The sequence below is a fragment of the Mirounga angustirostris genome, unplaced genomic scaffold, assembly GCF_029215605.1.
Source record: "Mirounga angustirostris isolate CCGP_5_RB_7025 unplaced genomic scaffold, mMirAng1.0.hap1 SCAF_6, whole genome shotgun sequence".
In the NCBI taxonomy this organism is placed as follows: Eukaryota; Metazoa; Chordata; class Mammalia; order Carnivora; family Phocidae; genus Mirounga; species Mirounga angustirostris.
In genome coordinates this window covers 154,656,495-154,670,792 of record NW_026991714.1, presented here as the reverse complement: position 1 = coordinate 154,670,792, position 14,298 = coordinate 154,656,495, and the positions used below count along the sequence as shown (strand labels likewise).

At 55.1% G+C, this 14,298-nt stretch overlaps 1 protein-coding gene and 1 long non-coding RNA gene across 2 annotated transcripts; one reads left to right on the top strand and one right to left on the bottom strand.

Moving 5' to 3' along the window:
- Positions 1 to 2,387: 2,387 nt before the first annotated feature.
- On the bottom strand, positions 2,388 to 5,215 carry LOC129045924 (uncharacterized). The gene is made up of 3 exons (XR_010412632.1): positions 3,628 to 5,215; positions 3,471 to 3,537; positions 2,388 to 2,721 (listed from the first exon to the last, which is right to left on the bottom strand). It is a non-coding gene; the product is annotated as an uncharacterized LOC129045924 (long non-coding RNA).
- Positions 5,216 to 5,293: 78 nt separating this feature from the next.
- On the top strand, positions 5,294 to 14,213 carry ECHS1 (enoyl-CoA hydratase, short chain 1). Its single transcript, XM_045879129.3, has 8 exons — positions 5,294 to 5,448; positions 6,846 to 7,043; positions 7,602 to 7,729; positions 8,505 to 8,604; positions 10,212 to 10,316; positions 10,782 to 10,901; positions 12,370 to 12,437; positions 13,516 to 14,213. The coding sequence occupies exons 1-8, from the start codon at positions 5,361 to 5,363 to the stop codon at positions 13,579 to 13,581; spliced, it is 873 nt and encodes a 290-aa protein (XP_045735085.1). The 5' UTR covers positions 5,294 to 5,360; the 3' UTR covers positions 13,582 to 14,213.
- The last annotated feature ends 85 nt before the right edge of the window (positions 14,214 to 14,298 follow it).

Below are 14,298 nucleotides of genomic sequence, written 5' to 3'. Positions count from 1 at the left end.
CCTTTACCACAGTGGAGGCTTGTTCCTCCCTGCAAATTTTTAGGATCATCTGTTGAAATTTCAGGGTGGTGCCGCCATGTGACTGGACTTTCTTTCACTATGTTGGGAACTCAAAGACCCCTCAGTCTGGACACTCCTGTCCTTCAGTCCTGGGAACGTTTCATAGGTTATTTCACTAATCAATTGTTTCCACCAATGACTTGTCCCCCATTTGCTGTTACCTCTTTCTAAAATTCCTATTTTAGGATGTCAGAGGTTTGAGACTGAACCTTGAATGTTGAATGTATTCTCTCCTGTTTTCCATCTTTACTTGTTGCTCTGCTTTCTGAAGGGTTTCTCCCCATGAGGCTTTTGTTTCTGCTGTCACAGTGTTTAACTTCCAAGAGCTCTTCTTCCACACATGTCTCTTTTTAGAGAAATGTTCTGTTCTTGCTTCAAGAAAGCATTGTCTGAGAGTATGAGTGAGAAACGTTGAAGTGTCATTCTCCTGCTTGGTAGGTTTGCTCCATTGTTTCTTCTGTTTCTACCTTCCAGGAAGACACTTTGCATGCTGGCAGGTAGTTTTTTGCTCATGAGGAAGAATAGGCCAGAGCGCTGTTTGGAAATACTAGGCTTGTAAGTGGGGCTCATTGAATTTGAGCTTAACTCTGGGGTGCTCAGGGTGGGGGGCTGTTAATTGGGGAACCCCCATCAGTATCTCTAAGTCCTTCCTTTGGGCTGGCCAGGCTCCCCAATAAGAGTCTTCCAGTGTCCTTCCTGCAGCATATAGGTCTGGCTGCTAGTATTTTTGAAGCCAAAGAGTGGACAGGAGTGGAGAGGGTCAGCATTCTGGGTGCTGGAGACCCACCTCCAACTATGCCTCCTTCTGGAATCCCTGTGTGCAAAGACAAATGTCTAGGCTGCTGCCAGGATGGCACCAGGGCCACTGCCTGTAATCTAAGAGCTTCTAATAATTCAAGGTGCTGAGGACTCATCCCAGAATAAGAGACAAGTCCCAGCCTTCATGGAATTCAGAAAATGGACATTTAAATATATATAAATATGTGATTCTCAATGGAACGTACATCCAAGGGATGCGTGCACTTTAAAAGAATGATGTTGGGAGAGGTGTTGCCATAGGCAGGCAAGAAGTGGTGTCTGAAAATTCTTACAGAGTGCCCAGACCACAGGCTGACCCTCTCCTGATACTGAACAGTTTCTGTGGCTGGTCATATAGGCAACCGAGCAGGTCAAGGTGCCCGTGAGTGACTGCCAGGAGTGACCTGCTGTCCTGGGGACTGCAACAGTGGGGAGCAGCTTTGTGCAACTGCTTACTGGGCGGGTGGCCCTGGGACCCGCACACCCCACACACACACTCCTCCCTCTGCACCCATCCCAGGTCCCGGACAGGGTCCTTGACGGCTGGCTGGTGCACCGCCCCCCCCCCCCGCCCCCGCCTGAGGCTTGTGTCACAGCTCAGGGAAAGCACCTGAATGACAAGACTCGTCAGACCGTGCTGGCCCCGCAAGGTACACCCTGAGTCCAAAGGCATGCACCTAACTGCTTCACAGCCCCCACGTGGGGACACAAAGCCCTGGGAGGAAACCGGAAGTCATGGGGACCCAGAGTGGGCTGCTGCACTCGGCCTAGGACCAGTTCACAGAGCTGACCGCCTGACCCCTGGCCTTGTCACTCAACCTGACATCTCAGGCAATCTGACCGAGTCCAGTGAAACATATGTTTGGGGTGCAGCCACCCTGCCCCTAGTGTCACCTGTTGCTGGGAATAACAGCTCTCTCTTTGGGGGAAACTTTACCCCCCACCCACTATGGCACCTGAAGCAAAGCTGCTGGTTCAGGGGGCTTCCTTCTCAGAGCTTCCCCTACATGCCATCTGGTTCCCCAGGGTTCAACTCAGCAGGGTCACTGGGCTGCGTCTGGTCTACTACTGGGGACACGTCAGCCCACAGATTAAAGATTCTTGGAGGTCCCAAACTCGGCAAAGTGGCTGCCGGTCTCTGGGTTTCTCACAGGTATGCCCATGGTGAGGGCCCTGAAGTGACCCCTGAAATCAAGATGGTGGTGGAGCCCGAGCAGCCCACCTGTTACCAAAGTGGCCAGTTCTCTTCCTACTCAAGACTGTTTGCCAAATAACCAAACCATATTTGATAGCAAGCTGGTAATTTATTCAATAACCAGAGAATGGAGAAGGAAGTTCATGCTCTAAAGGCATCTTCTTCCTGATTAGGTCTCAGGGTGAGGGTTATACGGGGTTAGGGTAATTAAAGGGCTGGTAAGCAAGCTGACTAGGGGTGTTTTAGGGAAGAGGAAGGGGGCTTTCTTGGAATCAGACTGCCACCTCTTTTTTTCCCTTAAATGGGCGCAATTGGATCTGTCAGGGCATAGTAGGTGTTTGGGTTTTTTTTTTAAGATTTTATTTATTTGACGAGAGAGGGGCAGAGTGGCAGGCAGAGGCAGAGGGAGAAGCAGATTCCCCGCTGAGCAGAAAGCCCAACACGGGACTCGATACCAGGACCCTGAGATCATGACCTGATCACCGACTGAGCCACCCAGGCGGCCCTAGGTGTTTTTGTTATTACAGTGATACGGTAATGTCCTGAGGTCATCTGGAGGGTTAGCACAGTGTCTGAACTGAATCAAACTGGTCCAGAACTGGGTCACTGGGGCTTGTTTGGAGCTTGTGGCTTCTGGCTGTACCTTAGTTTCTTGTGGCAAGCAGCACCTGTAAGCAGGGCGAGAACAGTGGGTTACTGTGGCCTGTTTGGAGCTTGTTAGAGTCTCGAGGGACACGCCCACTGCCCCGACAAGGCAGCACTGTGCCACCTTCACGGACCTGACTGTGGGGCTGTGAGGGACAAATCTGCATGCTCGTCCTTGGGTGAAGGAGGCCTCCTGGCATGGGCCTTGGCCACTCTGGGCAGACCAGCTGGCTAGACACTGGCCCTCTCTCCAGGTGGCTGGCAGTACCTCAAGGCTGCAGCCCCATTTTCAGGTTGCATTGTCACTGTCCTCGCCCCATCAACTGACTCTATCGCCCTTGAAATTACCGTGTCATGTTTTCAGCTATCCCGTCCCTTTATAGTCTGCCAGTGGCCACCAGCAGTGGGCCCTAGTGAAGGTATTCCAATACTCACCAGTCGTTTTGGTCATAGCCATTCTAGGATGTAGGGAGTGGTATCTCATTGTGGTTCTGATTTGCATTTCCCTAGTGACTAATGATATTGAGCACCTTTGTGTGTGTGCGTTGGCCGTTTGTATATCTTTATTGGAGAAATTTCTGTCCAATCCTTTGCCCATTTTTTTAAAAGTTCATTTTTTTTTTAGTAATCTCTACACCCAACATAGGGCTCAAACTCATATCCTTCCAACTGAGCCAGCCAGGCACCCCTCCTTTGCCCATTTTGTAATGGTTTGTCTTTTTGTTATGAAGTTGAACATGTTCTTTATATATTCTAGAAAGAAGACCCTTACCAGATATATGATTTGCAAAAATTTTCTCTCATTCTGTGGGTTGTCCTTTCACTTTCTTCATGGTGTCCTTTGAAACACAAAAAGTTTTTGATTTTGCTGAGGCCCAATTTACATATACATATACATATATATGAAAAAAAATAAAGGGAAACCTCACCAAAATGGAGTCAGGAGCCAGAAGGGGGAGCCATTACCACTCCATGGTATTGATTACAGGAAGAATTGTGAATTACAGACCCTAACAAAACAATCCTCAACAGGAGAGTCAACTACAGGCCCCAACAGGTGGTGAACCCAAGAGGTGAACATACAGCCTCCACAAAAAATGGCCCACCCCTGCACCTCAGCCAAGAAGCCCTCTTCACCCGGAACTCTTGCTTCTCTCCAAGGGACTTTAGTTCAAAGCAATCCCTGCCAATGTCCTCCTTCTCCGTAAAATGAAGTTCCTCTCCTTTGTTGGACTGGCACGTGGTTTTTCTATAGCTTGCAAGTCCCTAATTGCAATTCTCTGCTATTCCCAAATAAACCCATTTTTGCTGGTGAAATAAGTGACTTTTATTTTGAAGGTTAATACAAATACATCTTTTTTTTGGTTTTTGTCACTTGTTCTTTGTCCCTAATTTTATGGAGGACAACACCTGCTCTCCTCGACACCAGCCCTGGGGGCTTAGGAAAACTTCTTTTATGCTGGAACCATTTCATTCTGTGTGCCTGTCACAGGGGTGTAGCCCACGCTGACACAGCCTCCTTCAGCACCGGGTCGGTAATCTGTTTGCATGGAAATGTCTTTATTCTACCCTCAGCCTTGAAATAAACTTTTCTGAGTATTCAATTCTGGTTTGGATTTTATTATTTATTTGAAAAACGTGTTTTACTTTTCATTTGTCTGTCTGCCGTCTCCGCTATTTGCAGAACCTGAACAAGAGTCAAACGGAGGCCTGGTAATACATGTCTGAACACCTACGTGTTATAACCAAAAAAATTTAAATACATTTAAAGTGTCACTGTTAAAAATGAAATCTTACTTCAATAAACTACATAATCTTGCTGCCGCTTTTTTTTTTAAAGATACTGGACAGAGTGAGTGAGAGCGAGAGCAGGGGGAGTGGGAGAGGCCGACTCTGCACTGAGCAGGGAGCCCGAGGTGGGCTCGATCCCAGAACCCCGGGAACCAGGACCCCGGCCAAAGGCAGACGCCTAACCGACCGAGCCACCCAGGCGCCCCTTGCTGCCACTGTATTTTCCGTGTCTACGCGCTCCCTTCTGCCGGGACTCGTTTGCACCCTGCAAACCCGGTTTCCGCTGGCTTCGCGGGGGTGCCTGCCCCGCAGCGGGCGGGCTGACAGGCTGGAAGCGCGTCCCTGGGAGTGGGGGGCGTCGGGGCTCCGGGTTCCGCGAGCGGCGCCCCCGGGTCCAGCCCGGAGCCTGGCCTCCGGCCCCCAGGGCTCGTCCCGGAAGTAGGGGAACGAGCCCTGGGCGTGGGGGCAAGGGTCGAAGGCCAAAGGTCAAGAGGAGGCGCCGGCAGGCCCGGGGGCTAAGAGGCCGGCGGGCCGAGGCGCGGCCGGACGCGGCAGGCCTGCCCTCCGGGGTCTTCCAGGCGGCTGCCCCACGGCTCAGGGTCCTCGACGGCCGGCATAGGGCTGGGGGCGCGCCACAAGGCCGACCCTCCGAGCCCCGCTCCCGCCCTGCCCCTCAGCCCGCCGCGGCCTGCTAGCCTCCTTCGGCTCCCGGACCCTTGGCCCCGCCCCCACCTCGCCACGCCCCTTCCGGGGCCCGCTGGTCTCGCGATGCCTGCGCCGTCTCGCGGCGCCGGACCGGAGGCGGGCCGGGCCCTGACTGGTGTAGCCGGGGGCGGCTCCGCGGGGCGGGGCGAGTCGTCCCCACAGCGCCATGGCTGCCCTGCGCGCCGTGCTGTCTCGCGTCCGCTGCCTGCTGCGCCCCCGGCCCGGCTGCGCGGCCTTGCGCCCCTTCGTCTCGGGTGAGTACGGGACTTAGGGCGCGTGGGAGTCCGGCACCGCGGCCGCCCCCGGGACCCCCGGACCTCACTCCGGGGCCTCACGCCCTCCACCAGCCTGACCCCCGGACCTCACTCCGGGGCCTGACCCTGGCCGCCCCTGGAGCCCCCGGGGCTCACCCCGGGCCTCACCCCCTCCACCAGCCCTGATCCCGTCCGCCCTCCCACTCCTCCCCGTGCACCCAGGGCCCGGCCCGGCCCCCCTGCTGTCCGGCTGGGCTTGCTGAGGGCGCGTGGGAGTCCGGCACCGCGGCCGCCCCCGGGACCCCCGGACCTCACTCCGGGGCCTGACCCTGGCCGCCCCTGGAGCCCCCGGGGCTCACCCCGGGCCTCACCCCCTCCACCAGCCCTGATCCCGTCCGCCCTCCCACTCCTCCCCGTGCACCCAGGGCCCGGCCCGGCCCCCCTGCTGTCCGGCTGGGCTCGCCTTCCAGCACCTGCTACCTCGGCTTGCTGATCTCTGGGGTTAGCCCCTCAGTTGGGGGGACTCGTGACTAAGTGCTGAGACCTCTGGCCATTTCAGTGTGGTTGCTGGCGGTGAAATTCTGCGGGGTTTACAGGACTTTCAGAGAATGTGCAGTCGGGCCTCCGGGGTTGGCAGAGGTCCCGTGTTCTGTCCGGCAGTGCCTCCTGCGCGGGCCTGCCCACATCCACTGCTTTTCCCAAGTCCGTTTTTCGGACTCTGCCTGCCCCAGCAGCCGGGCGTGTCCTCCACTCAGGTCAGGGCCTCAGGGCCGCAGCGCTCCTGAGGAGCTCTGGGCCCTGTCCCTCCCTGAGCTGGGGGTGGAGTCCCTGCATCCTCTTCCCGCACCCGGGTATCCACTTACCTGCCCAGCTACCAGAGCATGTTGATTTTACCCTAAGTTCCCTTTGCTGACCCACTTCTTCGGGTCCTGACCTGCAACCAGCAGTCATTTCCTGGGCCGCAGACACCCTGCTGCTAAGCATTTCGCCTGCGTTACTCCCACCAAACCCCCAGGGTGCTCGCAGACACACAGACCTACGGCTTCTGAGGTTACTCTTTCCCTCTCCAGGCTATACCGACCCCGCCCCCCGGGTCGGTCTAGGGCGCGAGGCAGTCACCGTTCCCTGGTATGCCTCCCGCTCTGTTCTGTGCACACTCGGCTTTGCTCTCTCGTCCAGCTGGCGTTTGTGGAAGGAACCTATTTACCCATCCCTTGTTTCTGCTGGGCCACAGGATGTCTGTAGTGCAGGTTCTGGGAAGGTAGAGAGTGGTGCAAAGGCCACCGTGAGGCTGAGAGCTGTGTGCTGCTGCCTGAGGTCTGGGCAGCAGACCTGTCGGGGTCACTGCCCATGACGGGTCTGATGCCTACTCGAGTGGAAATCCCTTCTTCCCCCAGGTGCTGATTTTCAGTACATCATCGCAGAAAAGAAGGGGAAGAACAGCAACGTGGGCTTCATCCAGCTGAACCGCCCCAAAGCACTCAACGCACTCTGCAATGGCCTGATCACGGAGCTCAACCAGGCCCTGGGGGCCTTCGAGGAGGATCCGGCTGTGGGGGCCATTGTTGTCACTGGTGGGGAGAAGGCCTTTGCAGGTGTGTGGGCAGCATGGCAGCAGTCGCCCAGGTGTGCGAGGGGCGGTCTGACTGCGGCATGTGGTACTGTGAACAGGCTTGCACCTGCGTGGTAGCATCAGAAAAGTTAGGACAACTTGGGGTTAACTCAAACCTAGCGTAAAAAGACACAGGTACTTCTCAGAGAGCCACTCTGCCTGTTTAACGTTCACGCATGCTTTGCCAGCAAAATAAGATTATTCAAAGTGATTCGGGTCCTTGACAGTTAGGTTTTGTGTGTGTCAAGGGGTTAAGTGACTGATGAATAAGCCCAGCCTTCCCAATCCAGCTTGCATCTGTGTCCCTCCGCGTCACCTCCATCAACACATAGCATGGCACGTCACCACTGTCCCTGCTGCCCGACTCTGTCCAGGTGGCCAGCACCTCACAGGCCCCTTAAGCATGGGGCCCTGTGTCAGCCATTCCCAGCAGCCCCTGGTGCCTACACACAGTGCACACTCGTAGCTCCCTGCTGGTTTGGGGGTGCAGCAATAGTGGGGTCTCTGCTCTCTAGTAACTGGGACTCGTTTCCACCCCCAGCTGGAGCTGATATCAAGGAGATGCAGAACCAAACATTCCAGGACTGTTACTCCGGGAAGTGCTTGAGCCACTGGGACCGACTTGCCCAGGCCAAGAAGCCGATCATAGCTGCTGTCAATGGCTACGCCGTGAGTGTCAGACCAGATCTCTTCTCAGCACACTGGGAGGCATCGGATAACCTATTTTCATTTTGAGAAGGCTGGAGTTTAGTTACAGTCACACCGTTCCTGCCGAGTAACGCCACAGATCCAGGACGTGCAGAGAGGAGGTGCTGTAGGCACAGCTTTCGTTGGCAGGTGTTCCGCTGCCGGCTCTCCCGTTCTCAGCCCTCCTGGCGGTCCCGGTGACTGCGGGGAACGTCTCCCCTCTGCTAGGCCCTAGGCCACACGTTGGCTTTTCTGTATGGTTTCAGTGGCTCCAGCCTGCTCTGCAGCTGCAGGCTGACCTCTTCTGCCACCCTCAAGAGCTCGGTGTCCTCTGTGTGGTGTCTGGGTCTCTGGGCACAAGGGCACTCAGAGGCCCTGGGGCCAATGGTGGTGAAGCAGTGTGGGCAGCTCAGCTCGTGATCATGTAATAAAGCTCCCTGTGGGTAAGGCGAGGTCAGCCAGTCAGGTTCATTGGGACCACAGTCCAGCCTGCTGGTTCACAAACTCTCTCTGGCTGCTCTCGAGCCCCCATGGCAGAGCAGAGACTGTGGGACCCCAAAGCTGAAAGAGTTTGCTATAGGGTCCTTCTCGGGGGGGGGGGGGTCGCCAGCATCAGCCAATTGTAACTAACTTAAAACTTTGCATCTCTGTTAATCTTGGCTACTCCCTGGGCCGTGTTCATTTTGACGGGAAATTTAAATAAGCAAATGGAGTAAATTTCTGACTGGGTCCCCTGGCGGCACCTCGTGTTTTGCAGCTTGGTGGCGGCTGCGAACTCGCTATGATGTGTGACATTATTTATGCTGGAGAAAAAGCCCAGTTTGCACAGCCGGAAATCCTACTGGGAACCATCCCAGGTAAAGAGTGAAGATATCTCTAGCTTAAACTCTCCAGGTAATTCTCTAGAATCTGCCCACATCTCAGGAGCTTATCGGCTTTTCCAGTAATAGACAAAAGTATGTAGCTTACATCTGACGAGGGACCCCGGCTGTGGTATGAGTATTGGCCGGCGGCCGCCTGGCTATGCCCATTGCTCCCTCTGCTGACCAGCACACTAAGCCCCAGGGGCACAGCGGCACTCAGAGAGTGGCCCTGGGGGCCTCGGGTCTATGCAGGCTGCTCTGATGACAGCCGGATCCTTTGTCAGACGCTCTTAGGAAATGCTGGCCACATACCGCACTATAACTGCAGTGATTCCTGCTTGTGACCCTGAGTTCAGCAGAGCAGGGAGTCATCCCCCCAGACGGGAGCCGTGGGCAACCAGTGACTCCTCTGTGCCCCGGGGGGCCACCTGATGAGACCTCCAGGCTTATGGCCCCACAAGTCTCTGCCCTGCATGTAGAGCCTGGAGCCGAGGGCATCTGAGCAGCTGTCAGGTCAGGAGAGGGTGTCGGGTCGGCTGAGGGCGAGCAAAGCCCTATATGACCTCTGCTGTCTGCTGGGCTCTTTCCATCCCAGCGCCCAAGGCCTCTGCTTAATTGAGGCAGCACCTGAGTCTGTTGGATTGTGGGTGTCTCCATCAGGTGGTCCCCTTGGCTCACCCTGGCAGCCTGGGGTTCACTGTGGGGCGGACGGCGGGGCCCGGGGTTCACTGTGGGGTGGACGGCGGGGCCTGGGGCTCACTGTGGGGTGGGCGTTTCCTGTGGGGCAACGGCGGGATCTGGGGTTCACTGTGGGGTGGACGGCAGGGGCCGGGGTTCACTGTGGGGTGGACGTTCACTGTGGGGCAGACGGCGGGGAATGGGGTTCACTGTGGGGCGGACGTTCACTGTGGGGCAGACGGCGGGGCCTGGGGTTCACTGTGGGGTGGAAATTCACTGTGGAGTGACGGCGGGACCTGGGGTTCACTGTGGGGCAGACGGTGGGGGCTGGGGTTCACTGTGGGGCGGACGGCAGGGCCCGGGGTTCACTGTGGGGCAGACAGCAGGGCCCGGGGTTCACTGTGGGGCGGACGGCGGGGCCCGGGGTTCACTGTGGGGCGGACGGCGGGGGCCGGGGTTCACTGTGAGGCGGACGGCGGGGGCCGGGGTTCACTGTGGGGCGGACGACACGGCAGACCACTCTTGGTTCAGCTGTAGAGCATCAGGTGAGCAGGAGGATTAGCAGGGCATGTGGAGGCCAGCACTGGGACAGAAGACCACACTCAGAGCGGCCTGGGAGGCCGAGCCCTTGCTCTCGCTTCAGACCCTGAGGGGAGCAGGCCACAATCGGAGGCTACCCCAGCTGCCCTCCAGGTTGAGCTGGGCCAGGGTCTGAGCTGCAGGGGACCTGATGTGCCAGGCGTGGGGCCCAAATATGGAAAGGAGCCTCTCCTGAGGTTTCTTGGGTTACCTCCTTTCTGCCCACCTGCCCCACCCAAGGGGCCCCATCTTCATCCCTCGGAACTTGCTGGAAGTATGTCTGTGGCATCTGGGCATGCACTGGCCATGAGCCAACTATGACCGGTAGCCCTCTGCCCCTGCAGGTGCAGGGGGCACCCAGAGACTGACCCGCGCTGTTGGAAAGTCACTGGCCATGGAGATGATTCTCACTGGTGACCGGATCTCTGCCCAGGACGCCAAGCAAGCAGGTGTGGACCAGGGCCGCCCCACGGAGCCACCCTCATGGGGAGCTGAGTGGAGATGGGGAGAAGGGGGCTGCATCCAGGTGTGCCCATGGGTGATCAGCACGTTGACTTCGGGTGTCCTGAGAACCCAGGGGACAGCTGCCTTTATTTGGAATGTCACACATACAAGAGAGTAACTGAAGTATACATCAGCTTCAAGAGTCAAAACCATCTTTTTTCCCAAGCCCAACGTCAGCAGTGGGGGATCTCCGAGACCCTTGCAGGCACACCCTTTCCCCGTCCCAGGTGACCCACTCTTCCTCCCTCTTGGTGTGTCTGTAAGAGCCTTGTGGCCCCACCTCAGGGACGGTGTGGAGCCTGCATCCCCACAGCCTTGTTGGCCCCCAGAATACCCCAGCTCTAGGGGTGGCCTTGTGACTCAGAGGAGCGCAGCCAGTGCTGTTTGCTATTTACCTGTTTGTGCTTTAGGTCTCGTAAGCAAAATCTTTCCTGTGGAGAGACTGGTCGAAGAAGCCATCCAGTGTGCAGAGAAAATTGCCAGCAATTCTAAAATCGTAGCAGCAATGGCCAAAGAATCCGTGAACGCAGGTAGGGGTTCTGCCGGGAGGAGATTTCTGAGGGCCGGTTGGCACAGGAGCGGTCAGGAGCCGTGGTTCTAAATGATGCATTTTAAGCCACCCTGGACAGAAATTGGGAGGATTCTTAACATTGGAATTCTGGCTCTTTGTAGAGTTCCAGTCTTTGGCTGCTGGCTCACAGATTCTCCTGGAATGTTCTGAGTTGTCCTTGGTATCAGGACTCAAGAAAGGAGCAAGCTTGAGGGACAAGAGTGACAGGCACTGGGGTGCAGGGAAATGGCCGGGAAGGGCAGCATGCTCCCTTAAGCAAAGCCAGTCTGCTCCTGAGAAACCCAGCTCACCTCCCGGAACCTGGTGGAAGATGCTCCTCTCCTCAGCCAGCAGTTGTGCCTGCAGGCTGGTGGCCGCATGGGCTCACGGGACACCTGCATAAACTGGAGACAGAGTTCACGCTGCTCCTGGTTGCTCTGGACTCTCTACAGGCAAAGCAGCTCCGAGCCCTCCTGAGAATTTCTTGAGTCTTACTGTAGTGCGTTGTGCTCAGCATTGGGGTAATACTGCCCAGTGCTGCCTGTTGAGAAGGGTTAGGGTGAGCCCAGGATAGCTGAGCTGCGCCAGGTCTGTGTGCTCTGCAGGCAGGCAGTCAAGCCCCCCGGGCTGCTGCCGGCCTTAGTTGGCTGAGCTGATGTTTGTGACGCGGCCACAAGGATGAGCAGGTAGCACTCGCTTAAGAGGTGGACGCTGCTGTTGGTGCAGAGGGCCAGTGAGGCCACCGTCAGAGGCACCTGCCATCACCCCAGGTGCTCACCCAGGGAAGACACTTTAGCTTGGCTGGAAGGACGGCCCAGAGCAGTGGTATTCTTACCACCCGGGACTCTGTTCTGGCACAGTGTTCCTTTTTCAGGTTTTCATCCTTAATTTTTATGCTTTTTAAAACATTTAATTCTGGGGTGCCTGGGTAGCTCAGTGCGTGGAGCATCCTGCTCTTGGTTTTGGCTCAGGTGGTGGTCTCAGGGTTGTGGGGTTGAGCTCTCCATGTCTGGCTCTGCACTCAGCAGGGTGTCTGCTTGTGACTCTCTCCCTCTCTCTCAGCCCTCCCCCTGCTTGTGCACACACGTGTTCTCTCTCTCTCCCGGAATAAAATCTTTAAAAAAAATAGAAAGTAATAAAATATATGTAGTTCTACAGGCTCTCAAATCCTCTTGTGATTGGACAGAGTTGGCCACTGCACCCTTTACTCAGTTCCTTGTGCCTCTCTTCTTGGGGCCACCAGCGGTGAAGCTCCAAGCAGGTTGCTCTGCTGGCATCTCAGCTGGGGTGGGGCATTGAGAAGGGGGTGCTTCCCAGGCTATGGTCTAAATCACAACGAAATTAAGGTTGATGTGGGTCAGCGGGGAGTGTTTCCTATCACCATAAAACAAGTTGCATGTTCTCACATCTGACACATGAGTTCATAACTTCAGGGTTCTCTTTTTCAGCTTTTGAAATGACATTAACAGAGGGAAACAAGTTGGAAAAGAAGCTCTTCTATTCAACTTTCGCTACCGTGAGTAAACATTCAGTGGAGACACACATGGTCCAGCCGTAGAAATCACTGGGAATATCCTTGTAGGTTTTTTCATTAAATACCATTTCTCTTTGGTCAAACTGTTTGCTTTCCCTGTAGCTGGATCCGATGTGTCCTGTCCACGAGCATGATTTTTGCAAATGAGTACAGTGTGTAGAAGTTCACAAGTGTGAAGGGTGACTTCCTATTACAAAAGGTCTGATGAATCGCACCTTTAAACAGCAAGCTCCTGTATTTAAATGCAGTGCATCTGCTCATAATTTTCTACATCGTTCCAGTTACTTGGAATGGAGTTCGAATGTATTCTAATACTGCAATCTGAAGCTTCAGATCAATGTTTTCTAGGATTTGACAGTCACTGAAAGGGAGTCCTTCTTGTAAGTCATTAAAACCCATCTCTCGGTATTGGAAAGTCACGTATAGGTGTTTTATGAAAGAGAGATTAGAGGGCGCCTGGGTGGCTCAGTTGGTTAAGCGACTGCCTTCGGCTCAGGTCATGATCCTGGAGTCCCGGGATCGAGTCCCGCATCGGGCTCCCTGCTCAGCGGGGAGTCTGCTTCTCCCTCTGACCCTCCCCCCTCTCATGTGCTCTCTCTCTCTTAAATAAATAAATAAAATCTTAAAAAAAAGGAAAGAGAGATTAGAAATGACTTTGGCTCTTGAGGAAGTGAAGGTGTGCGTGTATACCTGCGTGCACACGCAGGTGATGAGTGAGTGAATGACCCAAACAGGTGCATCTGACGTTCTCTGTGGGTGAGAGTTTATTTGACACACAAATTAGTGGTTCCTGAATGATCACACCTAGGGGCTTGGGGGGGCGGCATATAAAAATGCCTTTCCGGGCCAACCCTAAGTGGTCAGGGAATCCAGGCTATTCCCAGGTTTCCAGGTAGTCCTGATGCAGGACCCTCCCTCCCTGAGCTCCTCCACTCTGGAAACCCAAGTTTCAGAGGAACCCGCAGACTGTGAGCAAACCGCAGAGACACGCAGAGCCCCACGCCTTGACTCCGTAGGAAAACGTGAACGTCCATCCCTGCCTGTTCTCCCTTTCCCACAGGAAGACCGGAAAGAAGGGATGACCGCGTTTGTGGAAAAGAGAAAGGCCAGCTTCAAGGACCAGTGAGCGCCTCCACCTCTGCCTAGAACCCTCTACTTAAAGACAAATTGGAGTCTGTCTGAGAAGCAAGTAAATCCTTTTATAAAGGGCCGTGTCGACGACACACAGTTTATCTCTGATGCTTGGGGCTCTCGCTCCTGTGTGGTAGGCAGTCTTCACCCAGCGGCCATGAGAATCCGTATCTGGAGCCTGTTCACACTCTGACTGACCATATTCTTCTTAAAAATTATGAGGGGAGGGCGCCTGGGTGGCTCAGTCGTTAAGCGTCTGCCTTCGGCTCAGGTCATGATCCCAGGGTCCTGGGATCGAGTCCCACATCGGACTCCCTGCTCGGCAGGAAGCCTGCTTCTCGCTCTCCCACTCCCCCTGCTTGTGTTCCTGCTCTCGCTATCTCTCTCTCTGTCAAATAAATAAATAAAATCTTTAAAAAAAAAAAAAAAAATTATGAGGGGAGCCTGGGTGGCACAGTCGGGTAAGTGACTGACTGTCGGCTCAGGTCAACGGATGAAGCCCCACATCAGGCTCTGTGCTCAGCGGGGAGTCTTCTTCAGATTCTCTCTCCCTCTGCCCCTCCCCCACTTGTGTGCATGCGCTCGCTCACGCTCTCTCAAATCAATAAAAATCTTTTTAAAAATTCTGCTCATGAGCCCTTGGTGATGTGTTTAAGTTTTTACTTGATTTCAGGAACTGAGAGATACTTCGATGGCAAGCACTCACTTTGTA